Here is a 23,621-nt window from a genome sequence, read left to right on the forward strand (position 1 = left end):
CTACAGTTGAGGTCCCACAAACAGAATTTTGGCGAATCTCTCCAAGATGACTGTAACACTGTGAGCATGCAAAATCATGTCTATGGTGCTCATTTTTGAGCTGTACCTAGATAGGAAACTCATAATTACTCATTACAGCTGTGTAAACTGAGGCATTGAGAGCCAAATATTAATGAGACAGGTACAGACAGCAAAATTAATTTGTGATGGAGTAATTTAGGCTGGAAGATTGAAAGCCAACAGAAGCAATTTCCCAAGGCCAAGGCCAACTGGTATTAACTAGCTTCGGAAGTCTCTCTCACATTTCAAACTGGATGCCAAATTTTAGGCCTTACCATATATATATACATGTAGCAAGAAGCAGGATGGTATTTAGAAACACATGAGCACCACACCTTACAAGCATCAGATTTTGGACAGCTGCATTTCAGATATAAAGAACTGCATCATTTCTAAGTGCAATTCACAGTGACAGAGACAGTAAATTGGTGACAAACCTGGGAACTAAAACCAGAAGGCCAGTTCTTATTCTGCTCTTATTTCTGTGGGACTTCAGTTATTCTCTTCCTTTTTACAAAAGCTGAACCACTCACAATAGGGAAACAGAGTCTCAGCATCCCCTAACAGTTTCTTGCTTTGGTGAAGAGACTGAAACAAAAGGAGGAGGACAGCAGCACAAATCAAACTCCAAACCTCCGGATAAAAGCTGGCAGGAGTTCTTATTCCCCTGGCCAGACCACATTGCATTTCCCAGCTTGCTCCTTCTGGCTGTAGCACTGCCACCCAGTGATACCAGCTCTGCGTCTATTAAGTATGTGGAGCAGGGAGGGGGGGAAAGGTGAACAAATAAAACCATCACATCAGCCTTGAGTATCCAGAGGAAAACAGCATCTGAGTACAAAGTGCTGAGACCAGCATCAGCAGAGTAGCCTCCAAAACACTGACAGTCACGGGGAAAAAAACAAAACCACATAAAATATCCCAAAATAAAAACAGATTTGGGAAATAAACTGCAACATGGAGATTTTTAGCCAGAGAACACCAGGAATACAACCGCATTACGTACAGAGTGGCTGCAGCCAAGACAGCACAGCCCAAATTCTTGCTTTGACATTGGCTGTGACCTTAAATACACAGGCTGACTACAAAATCTGCATTAGCACAGCAGAGATGTTACCTGCATTTATTCCAAACAAACCTCTGCCCGTGGATAGAATCATTCTCCCACCCTCCTCTATACGCCACTTTTATGGGGCTTCCTGCATAAGTGTAACCTGACAAAATACTTGCAGTTTGCACATACGATGCTCCTGATGCCCTTGTAGCTGTTAAATAAAAGAACACTGTGATGCCGTATTTCCTTTCACAAGCCTGCTCTCCAGCAGACAAGCCATCACCCCTCCCAGACACTAACCCTATTTATCAAAAGCTATGTAAACTGTTGCAAAAGACACGACAGGTCCCTATAAAATACTGACATCATGTGAAAAGGCTGCAAGGGTTATACGGAGTCCCTGTGTGCTGAGACCAGGTTGATCATTCAGGAGCGCAGCCCACGTGGATGTTGGTTTAATAGCAGGGACACAGGGAATGGAGTGGTGCAGCAGCACAGTGGGTTCAGATGGACAACCGCCTGCTAAAACACAGTGGGAAACACCAGGAGCCCACATTATTAGCTGTGAAGCTGCTATTTCCTGGCTCCTGTCAATTTACACAGCTGTTTTGCCAGGGCTGGAAAGAATAGATTAAGAGGATATTCAGTTAAAAAAAGCTTCTAACCTAAATGAAAACAGTTATCAGGAAGCTATTACAACATCCAGTAAAATTCATGCAGACAAGATACATGAGACACGTGTGGTTTGACCCCAAAAGTTAGTGGCGTGAAACCACCCACTGCACCAGACAAGTTCAGAGTAAGCACGAAAGGAGAGAGGTAGAAACAGCATTGTAATCATGGCAATGCCAGTGCCAGCGACGTTGGGAACAGCACTGAAACTACTGCAGTTTCATATGGGTATGTGCCTGTGCTAAAAACAGCTGTACCTTGCCGGCTACTTTTATGCCCTTGTGTTTGTCCTGCAGATCAGTCCTTAGCAGGTCACCGAGGCTCTGCCCAGCAAAGCATTTTAGCTACATCACTGTACAGAGCCCTCCATTGTGCCAGCATCGTTGCCTTATATCTCTAGGCCTCCACCACCCCCTTTGACAGGAATTGCCTTTCTGTCTCTAACTGCAATCCCTGTCTCCAGTGGGATTCCTATTTCACCCACTCCAGACATCTCCCACCCAGTTTTAAAGAGCAGCTTCGCTAAGATTTAGCTATGGCATTAGAGAGAGAAACTGGACACTGTGGCTGATGTTACTCTACAAACTCGCGCTTCCCTAGACTAAGTCTACAGATCAGTCAATCGGACCACCATAAACTACATCAGGTTGGGCATCTGCACATTTTGCTCATGCAGAAAGCAAGCTTTCTGTGAACACACTGCCTAACATACAGTAACAAGAAGTAATTAAAACTTAAACTTGCTTGCACTATCTCCTCTTCTTACAAAGCCACGGAAGTCTGCACACGTGCGTTTATCTCAGTTGATTTTGAAGACTAACCTGAAAAGGATCTGGGCTAAAGGGGCCTCCCAAGTCTACCCTAAAACACTCTTCGATGATTTAAAAAGGAAAATGATCTCACATAATGCACACAGTGACAAATGACCCACATTAAAAAAAAAAAAAAAAATCCAAGGAAGCTTTTGCCATGCCATTCTGAACTTATTTCAATAATACACCCTCACATTCATCATTCCTGTCTGTCCCAAATCTATTGATCTTGACATTTCTGAGCCAAGCTACATTTGTTCTCTCTATAGGCTGTTTATTTTATATTAATGCTCAGCAAAAGTGCAATCCACAAAACTGCTTCACACTATAGCCCCACTTTATCACTAAGAGATGAACTGAAGGCTGGGGGCACCATTATGGAGTCAGACACACAGTGCATTGAAAATGAGTATCATATTGCTTGTATCTCCAACAATCAAGTCATATTCACCCACAGAGTCTACAGATAAGTTCATTGTATTAATAATACAGGGTTATATATAGAAAACACATTGACTTTATGCCTGAAGGGCCTTTTTAAAAGGCTTCTTTTTAATGTAAAAAACATTTTCTCAGTTATGTGGTAAGAGATTGGACTTGAAGAGACATGCCTGCAGTGCTAGAGGGTGTAAAATAATTGCCTGGCAACTATGTTCCCAAAGGAAAACAAATGCAAACCGTCTCCCACAGTCTCCATTACACAGCCAGGAAACACAAGATTCCTCGAAGAGCCAAAGTGACCGTCCCAGAAACAAAGCTGCTGCTTCCATGGGCCTCCTGCACCCACTTCCTCAGATTTCACCTCATCCTCTCTTCCAGCAGCCATGCAGGATGGGAAAAAGCCCATGCCATGGTTGGAGGCAAGCTCTCCTCCCCTTAGAGCTGGTACCCTTGGGCTCAGCCCCCCCTTGCCTCCCAGCTGACAGCACAGCCACCAGGCTCCAGCTTCAAGCCCAAAGGCACAACACTGATCCTCTGCTCTGATGTTTTCTTGCTCTGCAATTCCAGTGTTGAGACGATCACTTGTGGTGAAGCCCAATTTCTTAAAATGCAGACAATTCCCTTGGCATTTAGCCCACTCCTTCCCCATCGAAAGGCTGGGAGGAGAGGGGAACAAACTTAATACCCTTTGCCCAGCCCCAGGCATCAGCATTCCTTGCTGCTCCCCACCCTGCTGAAATAGCGAGGGCATCAGGACCTCCCATCTCAGGCTGCTGATCGTTTGTTTCAACGCCATACTTGGTACAATAAAGTCAGTGGAAACTTAGAAGATGTTCTCACCGCAGATGCTGACACCCGTGCTGGCTTTGGGCACGCGAACATAAGGGAAAGCAAAAAAGGGTGGCGATACGAATACACCCAAGCTGGCTCTGCTCAAGGTCTGGAAATCATCTCTGCATAGAAATTTTCATTCACATGACAGGGATAATAGACGCCGCAGCTGAACCACTGCTGAGAAGTAGGGTGTTATTAGCTTGGCTGTTGCTGCATGTGCCTATGCTGTTTCTAGGCCAGAGCTCAAAAATCTGCAAGTTACTGTACTGGTGCTATGAGGAGTTTGCAGCTCGGATCTATGCCTCACCAGGGTGAAAAATTCATTTTATACCCTAATGACCAGCTCTGAGATTACTGACACAGTCCAAATGAGGCACACATTCAAGGTCAGGATTTTCAAGGGCCTGAGTAGAAAGGGTAATACACCTTGCAGCAAGAGAAGCGGCACACTGCACTCCTGGTTGAGACAAAACACGTGTTTTTGGCAACCTCTCTTTTCTGGCGTCATGCAGAAAACTTTTCTGCTGTCTCTTGTAACCCACTGTGCATCTCCTCCCCACATGTCAGCAGTTACAGCATCCTGTGACACTTGTCCATAGCCAACGCAGAGCATAAAGCAAGTGTGCCTGGGCAACCCTTTGCTGGGTAACCACAAACGCTTCCAGCGATGCTATATGCTGTTGCACATCACCGACAGAGCAAAGAGCAGTTGGCACCCACAGGAGATATCCTGTTTGGTCAGGAATTGATACATCAGTGCAAAGCCACAGCCCGTTTCAAAATAGCTTCAAACAGAAAGAAGTTATGTGCCTCTCGAAGTTAAACGATTGTATTTTCCACTGCCCTTGCGAAACCGCGATCCACACTGATCAAATATGCAACACAAAAACCGACCCTCTAATCCAGGCAATCATTGCAAACAGCAATGCAATGGGGCTGTGTTATCTTTCCCATTTGCTTCCTAAGGATCCTGCACAGGACGGAAAGGACTGATCCCCTTTCCCTGCCTTCCCTAAGGAAGGGAAGGAGCACAGCTCCATTTAAAGAGGTGTGAACAAAAAGATCAGGGGGTGTTACTTGCAACTACCCCCTCACATCCATCACAGAAAGTTAGCGTGAGTCACCAACGGCTCAAAATAGAGCAAGTACAGAGCACCAGGCCCCCAAACTTCTAAGCAGAACCTGAATGCTTTTCCTGTTGCTCTGAAACAGATGTGCACCATGGCTGAGATATGCACTTTGTTAACCAGCCTATGGTGATATTATCACAACTGCAGACTCAGTGTCCCCACAGGCTTTCTGCCTCCAAGTCTGCTGATCAAGATTCACCTCACTGCGTGAAGGCAGGTGATATTTCAGTCTCTGACAAGGTATCTACATAAATACATCCAGTGCCAGAATCCATTTGTAGACTACACTGCTCTTTAGCAGCACACAGACAACGAAACTAGCGGATATATGAATCCATATTTAGTTTTAAATATTATATCATTTGCACTGGTAGAAAAATAATGCATCGCAAGCATGCAGAGAAGCACAAACCTCAACACTGTAACTGCACTTTTGGCGTGCTTTAAAAACGGTAGCACAGAACAGCGCTGCTGGCACATTTCAAACCTGGAGGATGAAGAATTCCATGTGGAATAAGTGCGCGGCAGCAGGGGCGGCCACTCAGCTCTGTCAAAGTAAACAGCCAAAGGAAAGCAGCCAGAACATCTTTGACGTGTTCAGAGATGGATCTCCTTTTTTCTCCTGTGGCTGGCAAGTAGGTGTATAAAGCCAGAGGAAGAGGAATTTAAACTGTATATAACTCAAATGTGGGCTCCTGCAGCATCAAAAGCACTCTTGGCCATATACAGGACAGGCAACAACATTCATAATGAAATGCATGGAACTCTGCAAACATGTCTTGCAAACAGGGGACCACAGCCCTGGATTCACTTCCAGTAGAGAAGAAGAGATAAAACTCAAGTATCTTGAAGACACTCAACAGGAAAAAGCCCCTTCCTATGTACTATCAAAACATTGGAGAGGACAGTCTCCATTTCTGGCAGTGTTCAAGGCCCGGCTGGACGAGGCCTGGAACAACCTGCTCTAGTGGAAGGTGTCCCTGTCTGTGGCAGGGGGTTGGAACTGGATGATTTTTAAGGTCCCTTCCAACCCAAACCATTCCATGATTCTGCGATTCTATGACAGATCCTAAGCTGTCACTCTGCAACACCCTCACTTCTCCACCTTCCCACATCAGTGCAACTTTGCTTGTTTAGCTAATCAAATACTTCCTAACACAACACTTACTTGCCTGCAAAGAAGGCTTTCTACTATAAGCAGGGCTTACCACAGCAGAAACCATAATGCAAGCCTGACAAGAAAACCTGTCATGCAAAGGACTTCACATTATCTTAATTTATGATCGAGAGCTAAATTCAGGGCTAAGGGTTGCATCTGAGTTATGCCACAGCACAGATCAAGAAGAGCAGCCCGCGGAGCTGGTTGCAGAAGCATTCCCAGCTGTCAGGCATAAGCCAGGGCAGAAGTGACACAGGCAGGACACTCCGAAGCAGCATTAATAAAAGCTTTGATGGAAACTGAATTCCGTTTTCACGGTTGGAGGGCAACGGTGATTATATAAAGGCTATATACTGAGAGAGGAGGTTTTCTGACAAGCCTTACTACTTTTCTCCTCATCTGCTCTGCCTCTGCTGATATCTCTGCTGCTCCACTCCCTACCCAGCAGCAAGGATGCCTGCCTACAGCAAATGGAAACTCAGCTTAGGGAGAAGTTAGAGGGATTTCTCATCAACCAGTACATGAAATGCTTTAATTTAGTAAGCCCTGGGAGGAAGGAAGCCATTTAAAAAAGAACCAACAAAATGGCCACATTGTACTGTCAATCCACAGCACTTCGTAACAATGCATAAAAGAAACACCAACTTGCTGTAAGCATCTGCAGGTAGAATTAGGGTCTCTCCAGCACCCAATTAGCAACAGCCGGAGCTTGTCCCAGAGCCACAGGAGCTGCTTGCTTATCCCCATCTCACACCCTGCGGCCCACACAAGAGCTGTCCGTGTCATCCTGCTTATTTGCTAAGTAACACCCTCCTACAAAGCTGTTCACAAGCGACTCATTTCTCCTTTCACGTTGTCTCTGTGCAGAGCCAAGGGGACGAATGGGTGCTGTGTGCCGGCGGCTGCCAAACTTCCCATTGGAGAATGGGGCAGGTTGGGAGGTGAGTGCAGGGGGTTCCTGGTGTAAACAGACAAGTCAGGGCTTGAAGGTGACTGTAAATCTATTCCCATCTGAGAACCTGGTTATTACATCTCCCGTGTGTGAAGAATGGGGGGTGGAAGTTGTAAAGAGCAGACTTGTGACATTTTCATGTTTAAGTGTGGCCGTCCCGAATACAACACAAGCCATGCAACTTTATATCCTGTACCATCAGATCACCTCATTTTGCCACTTCTCAAAGATAGCAAGCCCCTTTCCTCCCGAAAAGAGGGAGATTTACAAGTATCTTTTAAAATAATACATACAAAATAACATCTAGGGAATAAAAAAAATTCTTACAGTTCAAGAAAAATTAAACGGGAGATCTAACTAGAACTTGCACTCTTGTCATAAGTTCACTTGTCTCAACGTGGAGATACAGGCAACGAGATGTCTCACCAGATGATGGGAGCTCTGTTCCTTGGGATTCACAATAAAGTGAGCTATAAGAAAGCCGATGAACAAATGCATCTGCTGAGGCTGTACACACAGATGGCTGAATTTCACCCCTGTGTCTGCAGGATTAACAATAACCCGTGTCAGAGACAGGCACCAAAAGCAGCTGACAGGGTCCCCTCACTGCAGAATCAGCAGACCCTGCAAACATTCAATGAGCACATGCAAGGAAAACAGAAGTCACCCCCTCTTCCGCTTATCTACTGGAGTCTGATGTGAACAAAAGCACAATACTAGAAAGGTTCCCATGGAAGAACACTGCTCCTACAGCAGGGACACACCAAATTCTGGGAGGAATCCAGAATTCAGGCATTGCAGAGTGGGAATGGTTTTGCATTCAACATTGAACACAGAGACATTCACTAACCAATTGGTTAGTGCAGCCAACATGAGCACTATCTCTTTTCTGCTTGTACTTTCCCAACCTTTGCTTTCTCTTCACCCCGATTTTGCAGGTGCATGACAGACCAGCCAGGATAAGAGCTGCACACATGGCTGCAGTATTCCCACCACCAGCAGGAATCAAAGCTATGCTAAGCTTCATTGGGAGATACATAGCAAGCAAAGGAAAATGAAAGCTATATGCAAGAAACCAAGCAAGGCTATGCAAGAAACCAAGCTTTGCTGAGATCTGGGGGATCTCAGATCTCAGCAAAGTGGCCCATACAGCCCCTGAGCATGGGTTTCTCAAACTGGGAGATGACACTAGTGGACCTGTGATGGAGAACAGGGATAAGTCCCCCCTAGCTTGCATGGGGAAAGCTGGCAAACCGGCACCTGCATGAGGCTGTCTGCAGGTTACATAAACCGAGAGGGTTTGACTGGTGGAAGGATCATTCTTCACCCAGTTTCACTATGTGCTATGCTAGACCTTTTGGCTTTTTTAACCCAAGTTCTCCTCTCAGCTCCATGCCCATTTTCTTCCCATCTCACATATCCTTCGCATCCATTTCAAATCCTGTGGTTTAATCTCCTTCCACAGTTCTTCACTCATCCTTTGCAGACAGCTTCTACATGAAGTTAGTTTTTTTAATAGTCAGCTTCTCCCTGTTCCTGCCTCCCCAAGGTATTAATTACAATACAGTTTATTAGTCAGGAACACAACATTTAGACTCTAAATTTGGCCTGCTTTAAATGAGGCTAGGCACCTCTGAAGCAGTCCACTGCAGTCAATAACAGGGAAGGAGATTTTTCAAAATCACTTTAGCAGCTTTGGAACAAGAGTGCTATTTTCAATGAGGCTCTTGGAGTAAGTCACTTTTGACAGTGAGAGTATCGCTCAGAAAGCATCTTTGAAAAGTAACACCCTCAGGCTCTTTTAAAATCCAGCACTACTAAAGAGCAAGTAAAGCAGCCCCGAGTAGTCTTTTCCTGTGAAGGCTCAGAAAGTAAAGGGCTAGTTGCTTTAACCCTGTGGTTTCAGGCTGCTGTGAAAGAAGCAGGGTTACCATTGGGCTAGTATTCTGCATCACAGCCCAGGGTGAAGGGAGAAGCTTCACACATTAACCACAGGTAGGATAATACAGACTTAGCAGCCCACCAATTCATTTAGTTCAACATATTATGGTAGCTGATAGAATCCTGGTTCAGGGTCCAAGCCAGGGGTGCCTCGCTCACTCCTGTTACCATCATTGTAGCAGCTGAACGCCTATCACCCCAGCTCACAAGATGCCCATCAAGCCAGACAGTACCATAGCTAGCACATTTGCTGATGGAGAGGAAAAGCCCAAAGAAGGCCTGGGAAAGTCCATGACAAAGCCAGAAAATGCACTGTCACCAGAAAATACAAATAGTAGCTGTTCCCCTCAGGCAACAAGCATTACTCCATGGGCAAAGCTATCCTCTCCCAAGTCTGCCACATGCCACACTGTCCAAATGCAAATAAAAACACATTTCTCTGGGTGAGAACATTGGCAGTCTTGACTGATGAAGGGAGTCAGTTCAGGCATGACAAAACAGGGGAGATTTAGGTTAAATATAAGGAAGAAGTTCTTTACTTTGAGGGTGGTGAGGCACTGGCACAGGTTGTCCAGAGAAGCTGTGTCTGCCCCATCCCTCGCAGTGTTCAAGACCAGTTTGGACGGGGCTTGGAGCAACCTGGTCTAGTGGAAGGTGTCCCATGGCAGGGGGTTGGAACTGGATGATTTTAAGGTCCTTTCCAACCCAAACCATTCTATGATTCTAGACATAGCTCTAGACAGCAGATACAGCTGCGAAGTAAGAACCTGGCTTGAAAACATTACCCACGTGTGGCAGGAATGCTCCTCTGCCCCTGCCAAGATGCCACCACCACCACCATGCCAGTACTGGCTCAGAGGAAACAAATTGCTGTTGCCCTGTTGTTTAATCTCACTTGTATGAGCAGCGGAGACGAAGGAGCAGGCAGGGAAATACACGGTGACACAGACTCCTGGAAACACTCCATGAACTTGATTTTTCGTGACGCTGTCTGGTTACCAAGAGTTCTGAGCGTAATCAGGATGCTGAGAATCAAATTGAAAGTGTCTGAATCTATACACTACACACCATAGGGGGCAAATAAAGGAGAAAGCAAAGGTCATTTTAGTTACAATTGCATTTCCAATGTAGCAGAGTTTTGTGCATCTCTTAAAGACCCCATATCTTTAAGACTCAGTGCAATGCCTAAAAGAAATCCAGGATGTTTTGGTTAAATCTGACGTTGGAGTAACCAAATTTAACAGTGGTGTAACCAGACACCCTCCATTCATGCTAAAAGGCACTGTTAGCGAAAGCAGAAGACACCACTTTGCCACAGGCCATTTACAGAACATTTTTGTTCGTTTTGGCCAACCACCCCAAACCCAAACAGTAATGCCATCTCAGAGCAAGTCATTTTGAAGATGGGGACACAGAAATATTGAGCTGGGACATTACAGGAGAGCTTGGGGAAAAACTTCCAGACACGAGACCACACAACCTTATACTGATTCCCAGGCTCGCTATGACTTCCACAAGAAAGAAATCCAATTCAATGAAGTCATATAATGACTATTTGCTCCAGTCTCACTTGAAGGACTTTCTCCATACGTAAGAGGAGCTCTCCAAGAAGTTAAATTCTGCCTTTCTACACCCCCATCTGAGGGAGGGAGACTCTCCCACTCTCCCTTGACTCTAAATCCCAATTATGCAGAGTCCCTAACTGGTTTCAAGCCCTGATCCTGAAGAAATGAAAACCTTGTGGATGAAGACAAGCCAGTTTCTCCTGCCAGCAACCCTCTGGTCTCAGCAATGCAGTGAAAGCAGAGAGACCTTTGCATCCAAATTCATCTCCAAGTTGCTACCCTGCTAACCAATTGCTCACTGGATACCTGCCCACAGAATACCAAAGATGCAGCTTATTAATGCAGGAACATCTTGAAAACTCAGACAGCGACAAGGGAACCTGGGCACTGTTCACAGCTATACTTCAAGAGTTTGCCATTTGAAACCAGCACAGAACTGATTCTAGAGGCTGCATCCAATATTTCCCAAGAGTCATTATGTACAACCACAGTAATTCATTAGGGATCTATTTAAATAAAAAGGCAAAATAAAAATTCTGGCAAAAAGCTTGTCCAGCACTGAATTAAGCTGAATGATTCAAATCAATAAATGCCATCTCAGCTACTAAAGGCTACACTGTAAGCCCCAAATAAGAATCAACGAGAAGAAATTTGAAACTTCTGCTTTCTTGGTAAGAGCCAGCACTGAGATTAAGAGCAACACTGCAGCCTTGATGCATCCTAACCCACAGAAAACACTGGACTTCTGTATAAGGCCAGCATTTGATAAAGCTTGTACAGTTGTACCAAATGACACAGCAAACCCACAAAGCTGTGCCTCTAGCACATGGTTTGCTCATGTGGCTTAACTTCAATAACCATCAAATAAGTCCCAAGCTGGTTTTGGAATCCATTCATTCACAAAGAGATCTCTCAATGCATAAGTAGCCTCAATTGAGCAAATAAACTCTTGGAAGCAGTTTACCTAGCTCTGTGGAATATCTGAAATTTCCCCTTTTCAGCCTTTGCTCTCAAGTTCTTTAAAGTTGGTATGTTTGAATCCCAAAGACTATGGGAAAGCTTTTCAGTAACCCCAAGCCAGTTCCTTTGATACACATTTTTTTAACGGTATTAAATACCACAGATTATATCAAGAGAAGAAAGAGAAAACAAAACCCAACCTAGACTAGCATCACTGTACTGTTACCCAAGGGCTCAAGATAGCCATTTGGTTTTTGGTACCACCTTTTAACGACTTGAAGCCAAAGCACCCCTCTTTGGACCTAAGCTGGAGACCATGAGACGCAGCAGTTTCCTTCAGGAACACAGCTGAGCTCAGTGGGCATTCACTGCACTGAGCACCTCAGATGACACTGACTATAGGATCACCCAAACCAGCTGATATTACAAAACTAACATCACCACCCTTCACAAACAAGCACCCCTAGACAAGGCATCCCTTCAGCTACAGCTCCTGTCCCTCAGCCAGCAGCTGTGCTGACTTCAGACATAAGGACCTGCATTATAACTAGCCATAGGCAGCAGGAAACAAAGTGTACATCTCATGCAGAGGCTGAAAGGCCCATTGTAATTAACCGCTCTCAGCCCTGTACGGTGAACAACACAAAAACAAAACGCAGTTTTCTTTTGCTCATAAGCCCTAAAAATGCTGCCCACTATTTGTCATAAAGGACCTATCCGCCCAGCGCTTTCTCTGCCCATCACACAAGCCACAGCACTTGCCATTGGCTGTGGGAAAGGTTAATTCCCATAATAATCACACTTTACAGACAACGCCTGCAGGACATAAAGAATATCGCCATGTTTTAGTCGCACAGACACGTGTTTCTCCTTGGACTGAACCTGCTTGCTGCCCAGTGTAACACCACAAAAAACTGCCCACCAAGAGCAGACAGGATCCAAGCACTGGGAAAACCATTTACTCCACTCCAGCTAACACTTCTGCAAAGAGCACGTTGATGCTCAAACATGATTAACAGTTTACTTTAGCTCATGGGCGAAGGTGGATGCTCTCCCAGCAGAGCACAGCAAGCATCTGATGAAGACATGCTCCCAGCAAGCCTGGGAAGAAGTGGGATGGGGGGAAGGTGGTGTTTTAATTTTTGCCTTTGTTTTAAACATGCAAATCTATTTTAATTGGCAATAAAACTTAATTTCCCCCAGGTCAAGGCCCCTGACAGTAATTGCTAGTCTTTATCTCAACCCACGAGCTTTTTCACCTCATTTTCTGCCCCCATCCTGTTGAGGAGGAGAGTTAGAGCAGCTAGTGGGTGTCTGGCTGCAGTCCAAGGTTAACCCACCACAATACCTCACCAAGCAAGGTGGATTCTCTTTAAAAGACAAAAGTTAAAGCTTGAAGAACAACTTGCAGAAAATAATAGCGTTACTAAAGCATGACAATTACAGCTCTTCCTGCAGCTCGGTAACAATGAGAAGCAAGCCACAGGACTGAAGAATGGAAATCTGAACTCTAGTTTTTGCTCTTTAGAAACCAAAACCTAGTTACATATTGTTATTTTTCTGTTGTTTCCCAGTTACAGGGAAAGAAAGAATCAACCCCTAATTTGGTGTCTCAATACATCATGCAACACTGAAACTGTGTCAGGATGAGAAGCAAGCATGTTTCCAGCAGATGAAAGTCATTAGCATGGCACAACAAGCAGCAGGACATCACTGGGGGCATTTCTCCTTCATGTTTTTCAAAATAATTTTCTTTTATTCAGTATTTTGAGCTTCTCCTTTTGAAGCTTCAAACACTGTCCCTCTTCTCCCTTGACATTTCCCAGTATAGACATGCGTACGTGTACATACAGCTCTGGTACTATTCAGAGGTGCAGAGGACTTGTCCTGCTACTGTACCAAGCAAGGTGCATACCGGTCCTCCTGCAGCCCTTCAGAGATTCCCTTCAAGCCAATATGTGTGGTTTGGCCAATACCCCAGCATCTTAACCCTCCCAAGTAACTCTGGTCTACTGCTAATGATGTGCCAAACTGATGTTTGCACAAAGCTGAGGAGAGAAGTGGAAAGAAGTAGCAGCTATTTCACATCCTTATTTTCAGCAATAAAGAACAAGAACCCCAAAATAACCTTTCAGCATCTCTTCCTGTTGAAGTTCTCCCAGGGAAAGCAAATACCATTCATTGTTTATCACCACAGGTTGCAATCCTATGACATTACGGTGTTTTTTCACTCCCTGTTATCTCTTTGGACAATTAAAAGGCTGAAACAGATCTGAAACTACAAAAAACTAAGTGTGTCCTGATATGGCAAACATATCCATCCCTGCTACCCTCTGACCATCCTGTGTTTCAATTTAGGTGCTCCCTGACAGCTGAGAGCATGCAAAACTCCATCTAATATAGGTTCCATGCAGACTCCAGGAAAAATACTTCATTTTCACCTTACATAAATTCATATAATAATTCATCTTTTTAGGAACATAGAGAGCACCACTGCCCAGAATCTCAAGTGCAAAGCAGTTCCACTTTTGCTTATGTGATTCTTCAGGCATTAAAATGCTACATATCACTTTAAAACACACATACACGCAACATATAAACACTTAAAACACACACCACTTTAAAACACACTACATATACTTCAAAGCTGCTTCTTATATATTGGCGCAAACCAAATGCTGATTTCAATTCATCCAAAAATCTAACTTTTCTGGGAGGGAGAGGAGGGAATATACCACTATACATTGTTAAAAATTAGAAGTGAAACACTTCCGAAAGGTTTCTGTATTCTACACCCATCCCTCTTCCCAAACAGCCAACCTTGCTTTCAATTTCTTTGTGGTAGCTTGTAGTTGCCTTTTTATTATGGCAAAAAACAACCTAGAGAAAATGTGGGATTCAGATGCAGACATCAAAGCACCAAAAAACACTTGAAAGCAGATCTGCCATAGTTGCTTCAGAAACCATAATGCTGGGTGAGTCACGAAGACCTGAATACAACTGAATTATCCAGGTTCCTTCAGAAACTTCACTGTCATCTCAGGGATCACCATAAAACTGAATTTTAAGTCTTTTTTCCGCTTTCAGTAAACTAAGGCATTATGAATTATACAGGTGAACAGCATGGTGTTTTAAAAGGGCATTTAAATATTAAAAATAAGACTATTCCAGCAAACCTTGTGCAGAAAACAGATCATTACGTACCATGGAAAAGCAACTTCTGTGCTCCCACACTTGCCTTCACAGCCACTTATCTAAAAGTCACTGGGTCTGCAAACATGCAGAAATCATCCATGCGATAGCTGCAGACACCAAGACGATAGAGATGATAAAAAAAATATAGGGAAATCAGCTGGCTGCTTGGTGAGGAGAAAGGATACTATGAAGGGAAAGGAAAAACAAAAACCAAATTACAGCAAATTGCTTTTCTTGAACCACAGAAAATAAATAACAATTAAGATAAATATTCAAGCAAACCTGAAATAAAGATTTTGCTTTTATGCTGCGAGTAGTCATCTAAAATTACTGATTGCGTTAAGGCACTGCACAATACAAGCCTCTGTAAAACATCTTCAACTTCGATGCAAGAGCAGCAGGAGGGAGGCTGCCTCCCTCACTTCAGTAAGGAATATTTAGGCATCAAAATGCAGAAGCACATCACATTCAGAATAAGGCTGGAAAAGAGAAAGTTGCTAACCGGAGAGCTTAAGAAACCTGATTTGAGTTCTGACCTCTTTCCTAGATTAGCTAAGCGATGAGGGGCAGATCCAGTCACACCTGTGCTGTAGGTCTTCATCTCTATGTGATTACGACTGCATTCCCACTTAAAGTTGGGGAAAAGGAACAACTCCCTTCCTCCATGCTTCGATCCATCCACTCAAACTGAAACATCTTGGATGCAAGGACCATCTCTCTGAACATTACAGCATGCTTCCCATAACAGGCAGAGCTCTCCCAGCACCGATGGGAAGAAGTGCCAGACACTCCTGGAACTCCCTGAACAGCTTGCTATTGCTATTGATTGTATCGATAGTGTATAAAGCGTGGCACTGTGAAATCTCTACTGAGTGGAGCAGGCAGGGCTATTTGCATTGCAGTATGTGTCTACAAAGAGACAGAAAGTCTAGTGGTTGCTCCAAGGTGACCTGGAGACAGGGCTCTTGGGGTTCTAGTCCTGGTTTTGCTGCAGTTATAATGAAACCTTGTAAATCAAAATCAGTGGCCCATTTTTCTATGCAATAGGAAAAATTAATTCTTCCGAACTTCACTGGAGCACTTGAAGGAGTTGCTTCACAAATGTTATCATGTGTTTATTTAAACTTCCTTGGATGATGTTTAAAATATTCACTTTGCAGCTTCATCTGGCGTTGATCAGTAGAAAAAACTACACTAATGCATCCAAGCTGCAAACTTACCCACAATATAGTATGCCATTGTTTAATCTTGCTATGGTGAAGGAATAACTAGAGACGAAGGAGAGTACAAGTAAGGATTATTATACACAGAGGAGAAATTATTCTTGATAAATTGCAGAATAACTCTTTTGAAGCAATAAATTTACAGTGCTGTAGCAGAACAGAAGCTGGCTTTTGGTCCTCTACAATATTCGGAAGTAAGGGAAAAGAAAGCCCATGCAACCTGAGACACCACTTTCTGGGAATCAGGGAATATCTGCTCTCCCTTGCAGAGAAAGGGAGGGATCACAGTTTGACTGAGCCCTCTCTGGGACAGGGGCTACATTAGGCTTTAAAGAGTCACACTCCGTAAAGTTCCTAAGCAAGAACAACACAGACATTCAGACCAACATATTCTCTGATCTAATTCAAGATCCCCTTAAACCTCAGCTGCACTAATACTGCAGGCCATTAAAACTCAGAATGCTAGTTGTCACAAAGGCACACAGTAAATGCTAAAGGGATTTTGGAAGCAAAGGCTGGCCAAAAGAAATGAGACATTGGTTTTACGATGGATCATAACATTTCTAACAGGCTGCTCTTTCTTTCAGGGCTTACAAATATCACTTGGCCCTTACAGAGAAAAGGAAGAACTGCCAAACTTTCTGCTAAAAGATAATAAAGATATTAAACACTGAAATCAATTAGTCCACACTCATACACATCATTTTGCCTTTAAATGCATTTAACCATGAAGGCATCACATCGTAAGTTTGGATTTGCTCTGCAAATGCCACACAGCACGTAATGTCAGAGATAAATGTGCTGTTATCTCTACACCATTTCATCTATTAGTAGTAGATAAAAGAAAACTTTGCACCAAAGTATAAATGCCAGTTACTCACAAGTCTTCCTGGTACTTAAAACTCCAACCTACACCTGGATCAGGATTTGTTTCTACTAACTGATAAAAGGTTTTTATGTTAATGAGCCAATACCACACTCGAACCCAAGTCCCACAGGCGAATGAAGGCATCAGAACCCAGAGCTAGATCTGGTTTCTCCTCCCTTCTGCAGTCAAAGACCAGAAAAACATCAAAAGGCTTCTTAGAGAAGAAATATGAATGTAGTGAAAAGAGCTAGTTTAGAATAACTTTCAGCACAACTCAGCTGCAAAACAGACAATATTCTCTAATGGGAAAGGCATACCAGAAAAAACTTTCCAGAAATAACATTGCCAGCAAAGATATATTAAGGGAAAAGTAACAGTAAGCAATACCCAGCCAATGCTTGGCAATCTTCATCCCCACTAAAACATTTATTTTCACTCCACTTTTTTATTCCCTTAAATACCCAAGTGACAGATAAATTATGAGCATTACAGCTAATTTATTACTCAGCATTGCTGAAGATGGAGGGGGAAAAAAAAGCAGTATTTTAAAGCTGATCCTTATTCTAGGAAAATAAACACATTAATAAAAACAACACTACATTCAATGGGAAAAACTGCTCTTGCAGTTAAGTCACTGGACTGAAGCACCTGAAACTGGAATTCCTTGCTCTGTCAGTCTCTTCCCTGTCCATACCCAAGCCATTTGGTCTCTGCTGCTGTAACTAAGCAAAAGTTTTATCAATAGCTTCAGGAACAGACTCAAGCTCTTCATCTCTGCCTCAGTTTCCCCACCTACAACACCTCTCCCACCCAGTCTACTCAGACTGCAAATACTCCGGGCAAATTCTATTGTACAGTCCCAAGCACAACAGAAAGCTCTGAAGCATTGCAGTACGCCCAGATTAACATTGTTTTTAATGACATCCTCCATGTGGACCGCTCCAGCGACTTCAAGGAGGGTTTGACCAGGACTCTACAACCACTTTCTGTGACAGAACAGTGTTGTATGTGCCACATTTAACACAGGAGGGGAAGGGGCCATGCACAAAAGCAACTTAAAAATCCGGAAGCCAAATTATGCTCTTAATCCCTTAGTTCCCTCGTGTCTATCTCACAGGACCCCTATTTCTGTTTGTTCCAGCAGGAACCCGTTGATGATTAATTTCTGCATTTGTCTTTGATAGTAACTTTTTTCCTGAATATGGAATTTCATCAATATCCCAAACCCAGTAGCAATAAAACAGAACAGAAGGAGCTTGTCTCAGAGATCACGTATGCACACACAGTCTCACCTGAACTCACACAGTACCGTTTTTACCGCAAATAGGTTAAGAGGACTTTTGCAAGCAGCATTCAAACACTGCTGCACAGGCAAAGCTCTAGCCAGGAAGTTAAGCGCAGCTCAAAAGTTTTCATTCAGCAAAACAAGAAACAATTTGGCATTCATTTCCCACGCAAACACCAATGCAGCCTCCTTGGGAGGGACCAATTATTTTCCTTTCCATCTCATGCTCAGGCCAGTCATCCTCTATCACTTGATAAAACACATGAATAGCTGCATTCAGTGCTGCAGCAAACAGAGACATCTCAGTAAAGCTCTGTAAAAACAGCTATACGGAGCAGCCTAGATAACTGCTCTTCAACGCACTTCCCATATGGATGCCCTTTATCTAAAGAAGCCACGACTTTGGCAGATGTTGGATGCTTGCAACTAGGTCAGGTTGAACCAGAGCGAGTCGAGGCTAAAAGGCTCAGGAGAGAGAATTAAATTGAGCTCCTGCTCCAAAAACTGTGGCTGTCAAACCGAGAGCTCTTCGCCTTCTGCTGAAACAATGATTTCACCACTGGCTAAGCAAAGGCTTTGACTGGCAGGGTGATGAAATGCCTCGGCGATAAACTGTCAGGAGCACTTGGAACATTGGACCGGTTAAAATACTCCAAAATATAATGCATGTAGGAATTTGGGGGGGGGGGGGGGGAACGACAGGGAGGGAAGTGTTGCCAAGGTATGTGAATCAGCCTTATCGAAACCCTCATCACTGCACGGCCGGCATGACTGATCACACTGCTGCATTTGCCTGAAAGGCACAAGGCTTCGGCTGGAACCTCCGTTTTCCAGCCTCTCCCTCCTGGTGCCAACTGCACCAGTAACACTTGGCTCTTTAACCCACGGATCCTACACTGCAGGAGAGCAACTGGGGGTGGAAATCATCTGGGCTTTAAAAAGTTGCTGCGAAAGCCCTGAGTAACTTCTGCAGCAGGAATGCCTGCAGACTACAAGCAGCATTTCCCCCACTGCCACTGCAGTTGCTGGGAAATTCAAGTTTCCAAAAGCATGCCGGAGTAATTAGATGGAGCCAAATAAACGCATACACAAAACCTTACAAGAATATGCAAATAATAGGGTGTATTCAGCAGCCCCAGAAATTAAGGCAGCAGCGCAGGCTCGCATTTGCATAAACTATGCAGGATATGGCACCGAGTCATTTTGGAACACAAGCACTTTGCAAACAGCAAGCACAGTAATTGACAAATATTTTGGAATGTGACATTGATCAAATACTCCCTAAAACTTCACATGAAGAACCTCAGAGACACCGTCCTAATTAGCCATAGACATCCACTGCTGGCATCCTGGGGTATTTTTGCTGCTGAGTTCTGTGGGAAAAGAATTGGACTTTATAGATTTTTATCAGCATTTATTATTTATAAAGGCCTGTTGGCAAGCACAATGTTTCATGAACAAATAAAAGTGAATGATTGTTGCTTCAAAACCACATAATGAATGAATGTATGCTTTGTACATATATTCAAGTGGGTGCTGCTAGTTTATTGTATGGTGAACATGGAAAAAAAAGGAGGTTTTACATCTCTAAAAAGAAATAACAATATCCACAGATGTACTGACATGAAAGCCAAGCCCAATCAAAACCGAGCTCTGCAATGAGTCCTAAGAAGCCAAGCCCCTGCCTTGTTTTCTTAACAAGCTGAGTTTTTGCCCTCATGGTCTCCCTGTGCAGAACAAGGCAGACAAAAACCGAGGAAACCAACTTGCTGCCGTATAAGGCAAAAAAAGGTTTCTCTTCCTGAGTTCCAAGTAACGAGGGAAAGTCACACATGTGGCCACGCAAAGCAGAAGTACGAATACAGTACTTGCTCACTGCCGACAGGCTAAAATTAGTAGTTTATTCAACTGCCCAGAACTACACGCTGTGCCTGCCCTCTGCAGCATCTCCCTATTTGTCTGTCTTTCCAGTTGCTCTCTGCTTTACTCTCACTGGCTGATTTGCCCATTGGGGAGCAGCCAGGCGCACCACCGCTGAGCCCAACAGCCCCTGCTCGTCCCAGGAGCCTGAGTAAATGAATATCCACTTGCAGCTACACCTGGGCAACTCTGCAGTGCCTCCACTGATTTCACCCCAAGACAGCACCTGAGAGCAGCACTTGGCCCCACAGGACACTCCAGAACCAATTAGGTCCTCCATGCTTCCCACTGCGCATCTTTCCTGCTCCTGCTCTCATTCCCCCATGACACCTGTAAGCACAGCGCTCGTCCAGATTCACTCTAAGCACAGATTTACCCTCCAAAGATAATTCCACATTTGCATCTGTTCATTGTATGAAGGGCTGCATGGCATTTGCAATGACAGCAGATAAATTATGCAGGGAACAGAGGAACACTTGCCCGGTGCACCTGGGCCACTGCTCATGCATGCTGCGGAGTGGTTTGAGTTTTATTGCCACTGACCAGTTGTCTGTTACTGGTTGTGGATCTGGCTGGCCATGCGGACATGATGACATGCTGGTCAGGATATAGCCCTGAAGAAGGGCAGAGGGTAAGGACAGCAGTATCTTAGTCTAGGTAACCCCTTGGAGGAGGGAGGTACAACTCTGGGAATACTGACACAGCCATGCTTTCCAGGTGGTGGGGCTGGGGTGCATGAGACACTCCAAAGGAGTGAGAAGGAGTGAACCTGCTACTCCAGTACAAAGCACAGCACAAGAGTTGGGAAAAGCAGGAAAAGAAATGCTAAACTGGTGAGGAGAGAACAACGGAAAGGAGTTGGAGGAAAATCCCATACTAGGGACTACCAGTGCTGATCCTACGCTCACACACACTAGCGCAGTGTGCCAACATACAGTCCTCCAGCACATCTATACATTTACAGCATACTGGTGCCCACTGGTGACATCACCTCCGTGGGCTCTTCCTTGGCCATTACTGCGATGAAGGATTATCCCACGCTCATTCATGCTGACAGCTCATTTTGCAAGTAGCTCATCGGAAACAATATATTTATTTACTAAGGTGTTACATAGAAGAGGCATGTCCCCGTCTGGCTCATACAAATTGATATTGACCTATACTCACACAGGGTACAGAACTGCTGAATTTATCTCAATAGATGTGATGCTGTTCCCTTTGGAATTACAAATATGTTCCAAACTAAACTTACATGCATTATTATATGGAGATGACTGCTAATTTCCATTTCATATTAAGAGGGAATATTAACCACGGTTAGATTAGCCACATACCTTGAAAAATTATAGATCACGTTCAGTACAAATTTGCATAAGTAGTTTGAGCATGTGAGAGAGGAGCAGTGCTAAATACTGAATACGAGTACCAAATGCAGAGATCTTACAGTATAATATGTTACGTGTATGGCCTCAAAAAGCCTCAGAGATTATGAATACATTTCTTTTCCATGGAAACTATAATTCTCAAATCCAGCAAGCTATTTTGAGAAATTTAAATCAACTATACACTTACATCTGCTGAGAGAAGAACACTTCATTTTCACAAGCTGCCTCTCCCAGAGCATACTCAAAGGCACAAGCATTGCCGTCTGGACATCTTTGCAACTCTTCTACTACAGTTCTGCCCCTGACAGAAGATCTCACTCTGCAGATTCAGCGCAAAGTCTTATTTTGGCTGTTTCTGTACCTAACACCAGGACTTACAGGGCTGCTGTGCATAACACCGCTGCATCGCTGGAGGAGGACAGGGAGAAGTAGTAAAGCGGGAGGCATGAACTGAATGCCCCGCTGGATTTCCTGGGTGTTTATTCAGTACGAACTGGAAACGCTGGCATCCGACCGGAGTTACCGGCCAGCTCCGAAGCCAGCGGCGGTGACAAGCCAGGGCGCAGGCAACCGCCGGCACCGCGGCTTGCGGACCAGGGGACCGACCGGCTGCAAACGGGGGGCGGCCCAGGGGTGACCCCCCTCGGCGCTGCTGAGTCATTTAAGCCCTGAAACTGTTGTTTCACCCGGGGGGGTGCTGCCCGCCGCGCTGCCCCGGCTGCGAGGGAACTTCGCCTCCTCTAGCGCCAGTGGACCCCGCGGCGCAGCCCCCCCCCCCGGGCCGGTACCCACTCACCAGGTAGGCTCCCACCGTGCCCTGGGCCAGCATCAGGGCGCACTCGGACACAAGGAAGAGCTGGATGCTGGAGAAGCAGGAGACCTTCCTCCGCCGCCTCCGCTGCCGCGCCGCGCCGGCCCCCGGGAGCTCACCGCCACCGCCGCTCGCCGAGCCCCGCTTCCCCGGCATCCTCCCGGGCACCACCGCCGCCACCGCGGGATGGCGGGCCCCGCGGCTGCTCCGCGCCTTCCTCCTCCTCCTCCTCCTCCTGCTGCCCGCGGTGCCAATCACAGCGGCAGCCCGCGGCGGCTGCCTCTCCGCCCGCGGGCTGCTGCCATGGCTAGCTCGCCGCCGCCTCCCTCTCCGCCTCCTCCTCTCGTCTCTCCTCCCCTCGCCCCGCCGCGCTCCGTCTCTCCGCCGGCCCCGCGCAGGCCGGATCCGCGCCCCCGCTGCCGAGGGGCGGGGGAAAGCGCGGGGCTGGCGCCGGCGGAGGCTCCGCGGCGGCGGGCGGGGCGGCCGCGGTTCTGCCGCCGCATCCCTTCCGCACCGCTCGGAGCCGGGAGTGGCGGAGGGACCCGCACGGGGCTGGAAGTTCTGAACGCAGGTCGAGGACCCGCATCGCCCCCCGGGTGTCCCCCAGCCCGAGTGTCATAGAATCACAGAATCAATCAGGTTGGAAAAGACCTTTAAGACCATCAGCTCCAACCTTTACCCCAGCACTGCGAAGTCCACCGCTGAACCATGTCACTAAGGGACTCATCTACAAGGGTTTTGAACACTTCCAGGGACAGTGATTCCACTACTGCCCCGCACAGCCTGTTCCAATGCCTGAGCACCGTTTCGGTGAAGAAATTTTCCTAATATCCGATCTAAACCTCCTAAGGCACAGCTTCAGCCTGCTACCTCTTGTCCTATTGCTTGTTACTTGGGAGAAGAGACGGACCCTCACCTCACTCCATCCTCCTTTCAGGTAGTTGTAGAGAGCAATAAGGTCCTTCTCTTCTCCAGACTAAACACCCTCAGTTCCCTCAGCTGCTCCTCATCAGACTTGTTCTCCAGACCCATCACCAGCTTTGTTGCCCTTTTTTGGACCCACTCCAGCAACTCAGGATCTCTTGTAGTTACCCTCCCACAAGCGCTCCTTTGTAAAGGGTGAGGGGAAGCTGTGCAGAAATCACACTCTCAAAGCAAATAACAGCAGTAGGTGCCCTGGGTTGCCACTGCCACACAAGCGACCTTTTGCTCTCAGGCCCATGCTTTGTGTCCCCAGCCACGTGTCTTTCTGATGGTGCCTTCTGTTGTCACCCCCACCTTGAGTTCTAATTTCAAGAGATATCTTCTGTTAAAAACCACTAATCATCACTTCTACTATTACAGATCACATTCC

At 45.5% G+C, this 23,621-nt stretch overlaps 1 protein-coding gene across 1 annotated transcript in view; it reads right to left on the minus strand.

The window, feature by feature from the left end:
• SLCO3A1 (solute carrier organic anion transporter family member 3A1) overlaps window positions 1-22,593 on the minus strand; it is a 143,748-nt gene extending 121,155 nt beyond the window's left edge. The window contains exon 1 of the mRNA XM_030497633.1: window positions 22,253-22,593. Within this exon, the coding sequence (XP_030353493.1) occupies window positions 22,253-22,423 (171 nt within the window). The 5' untranslated portion in view covers window positions 22,424-22,593. The remainder of the gene's footprint in view (window positions 1-22,252) is intronic.
• Window positions 22,594-23,621: the final 1,028 nt, after the last annotated feature.

The sequence above is a fragment of the Strigops habroptila genome, chromosome 9 (assembly GCF_004027225.2).
Source record: "Strigops habroptila isolate Jane chromosome 9, bStrHab1.2.pri, whole genome shotgun sequence".
In the NCBI taxonomy this organism is placed as follows: domain Eukaryota; kingdom Metazoa; phylum Chordata; class Aves; order Psittaciformes; family Psittacidae; genus Strigops; species Strigops habroptila.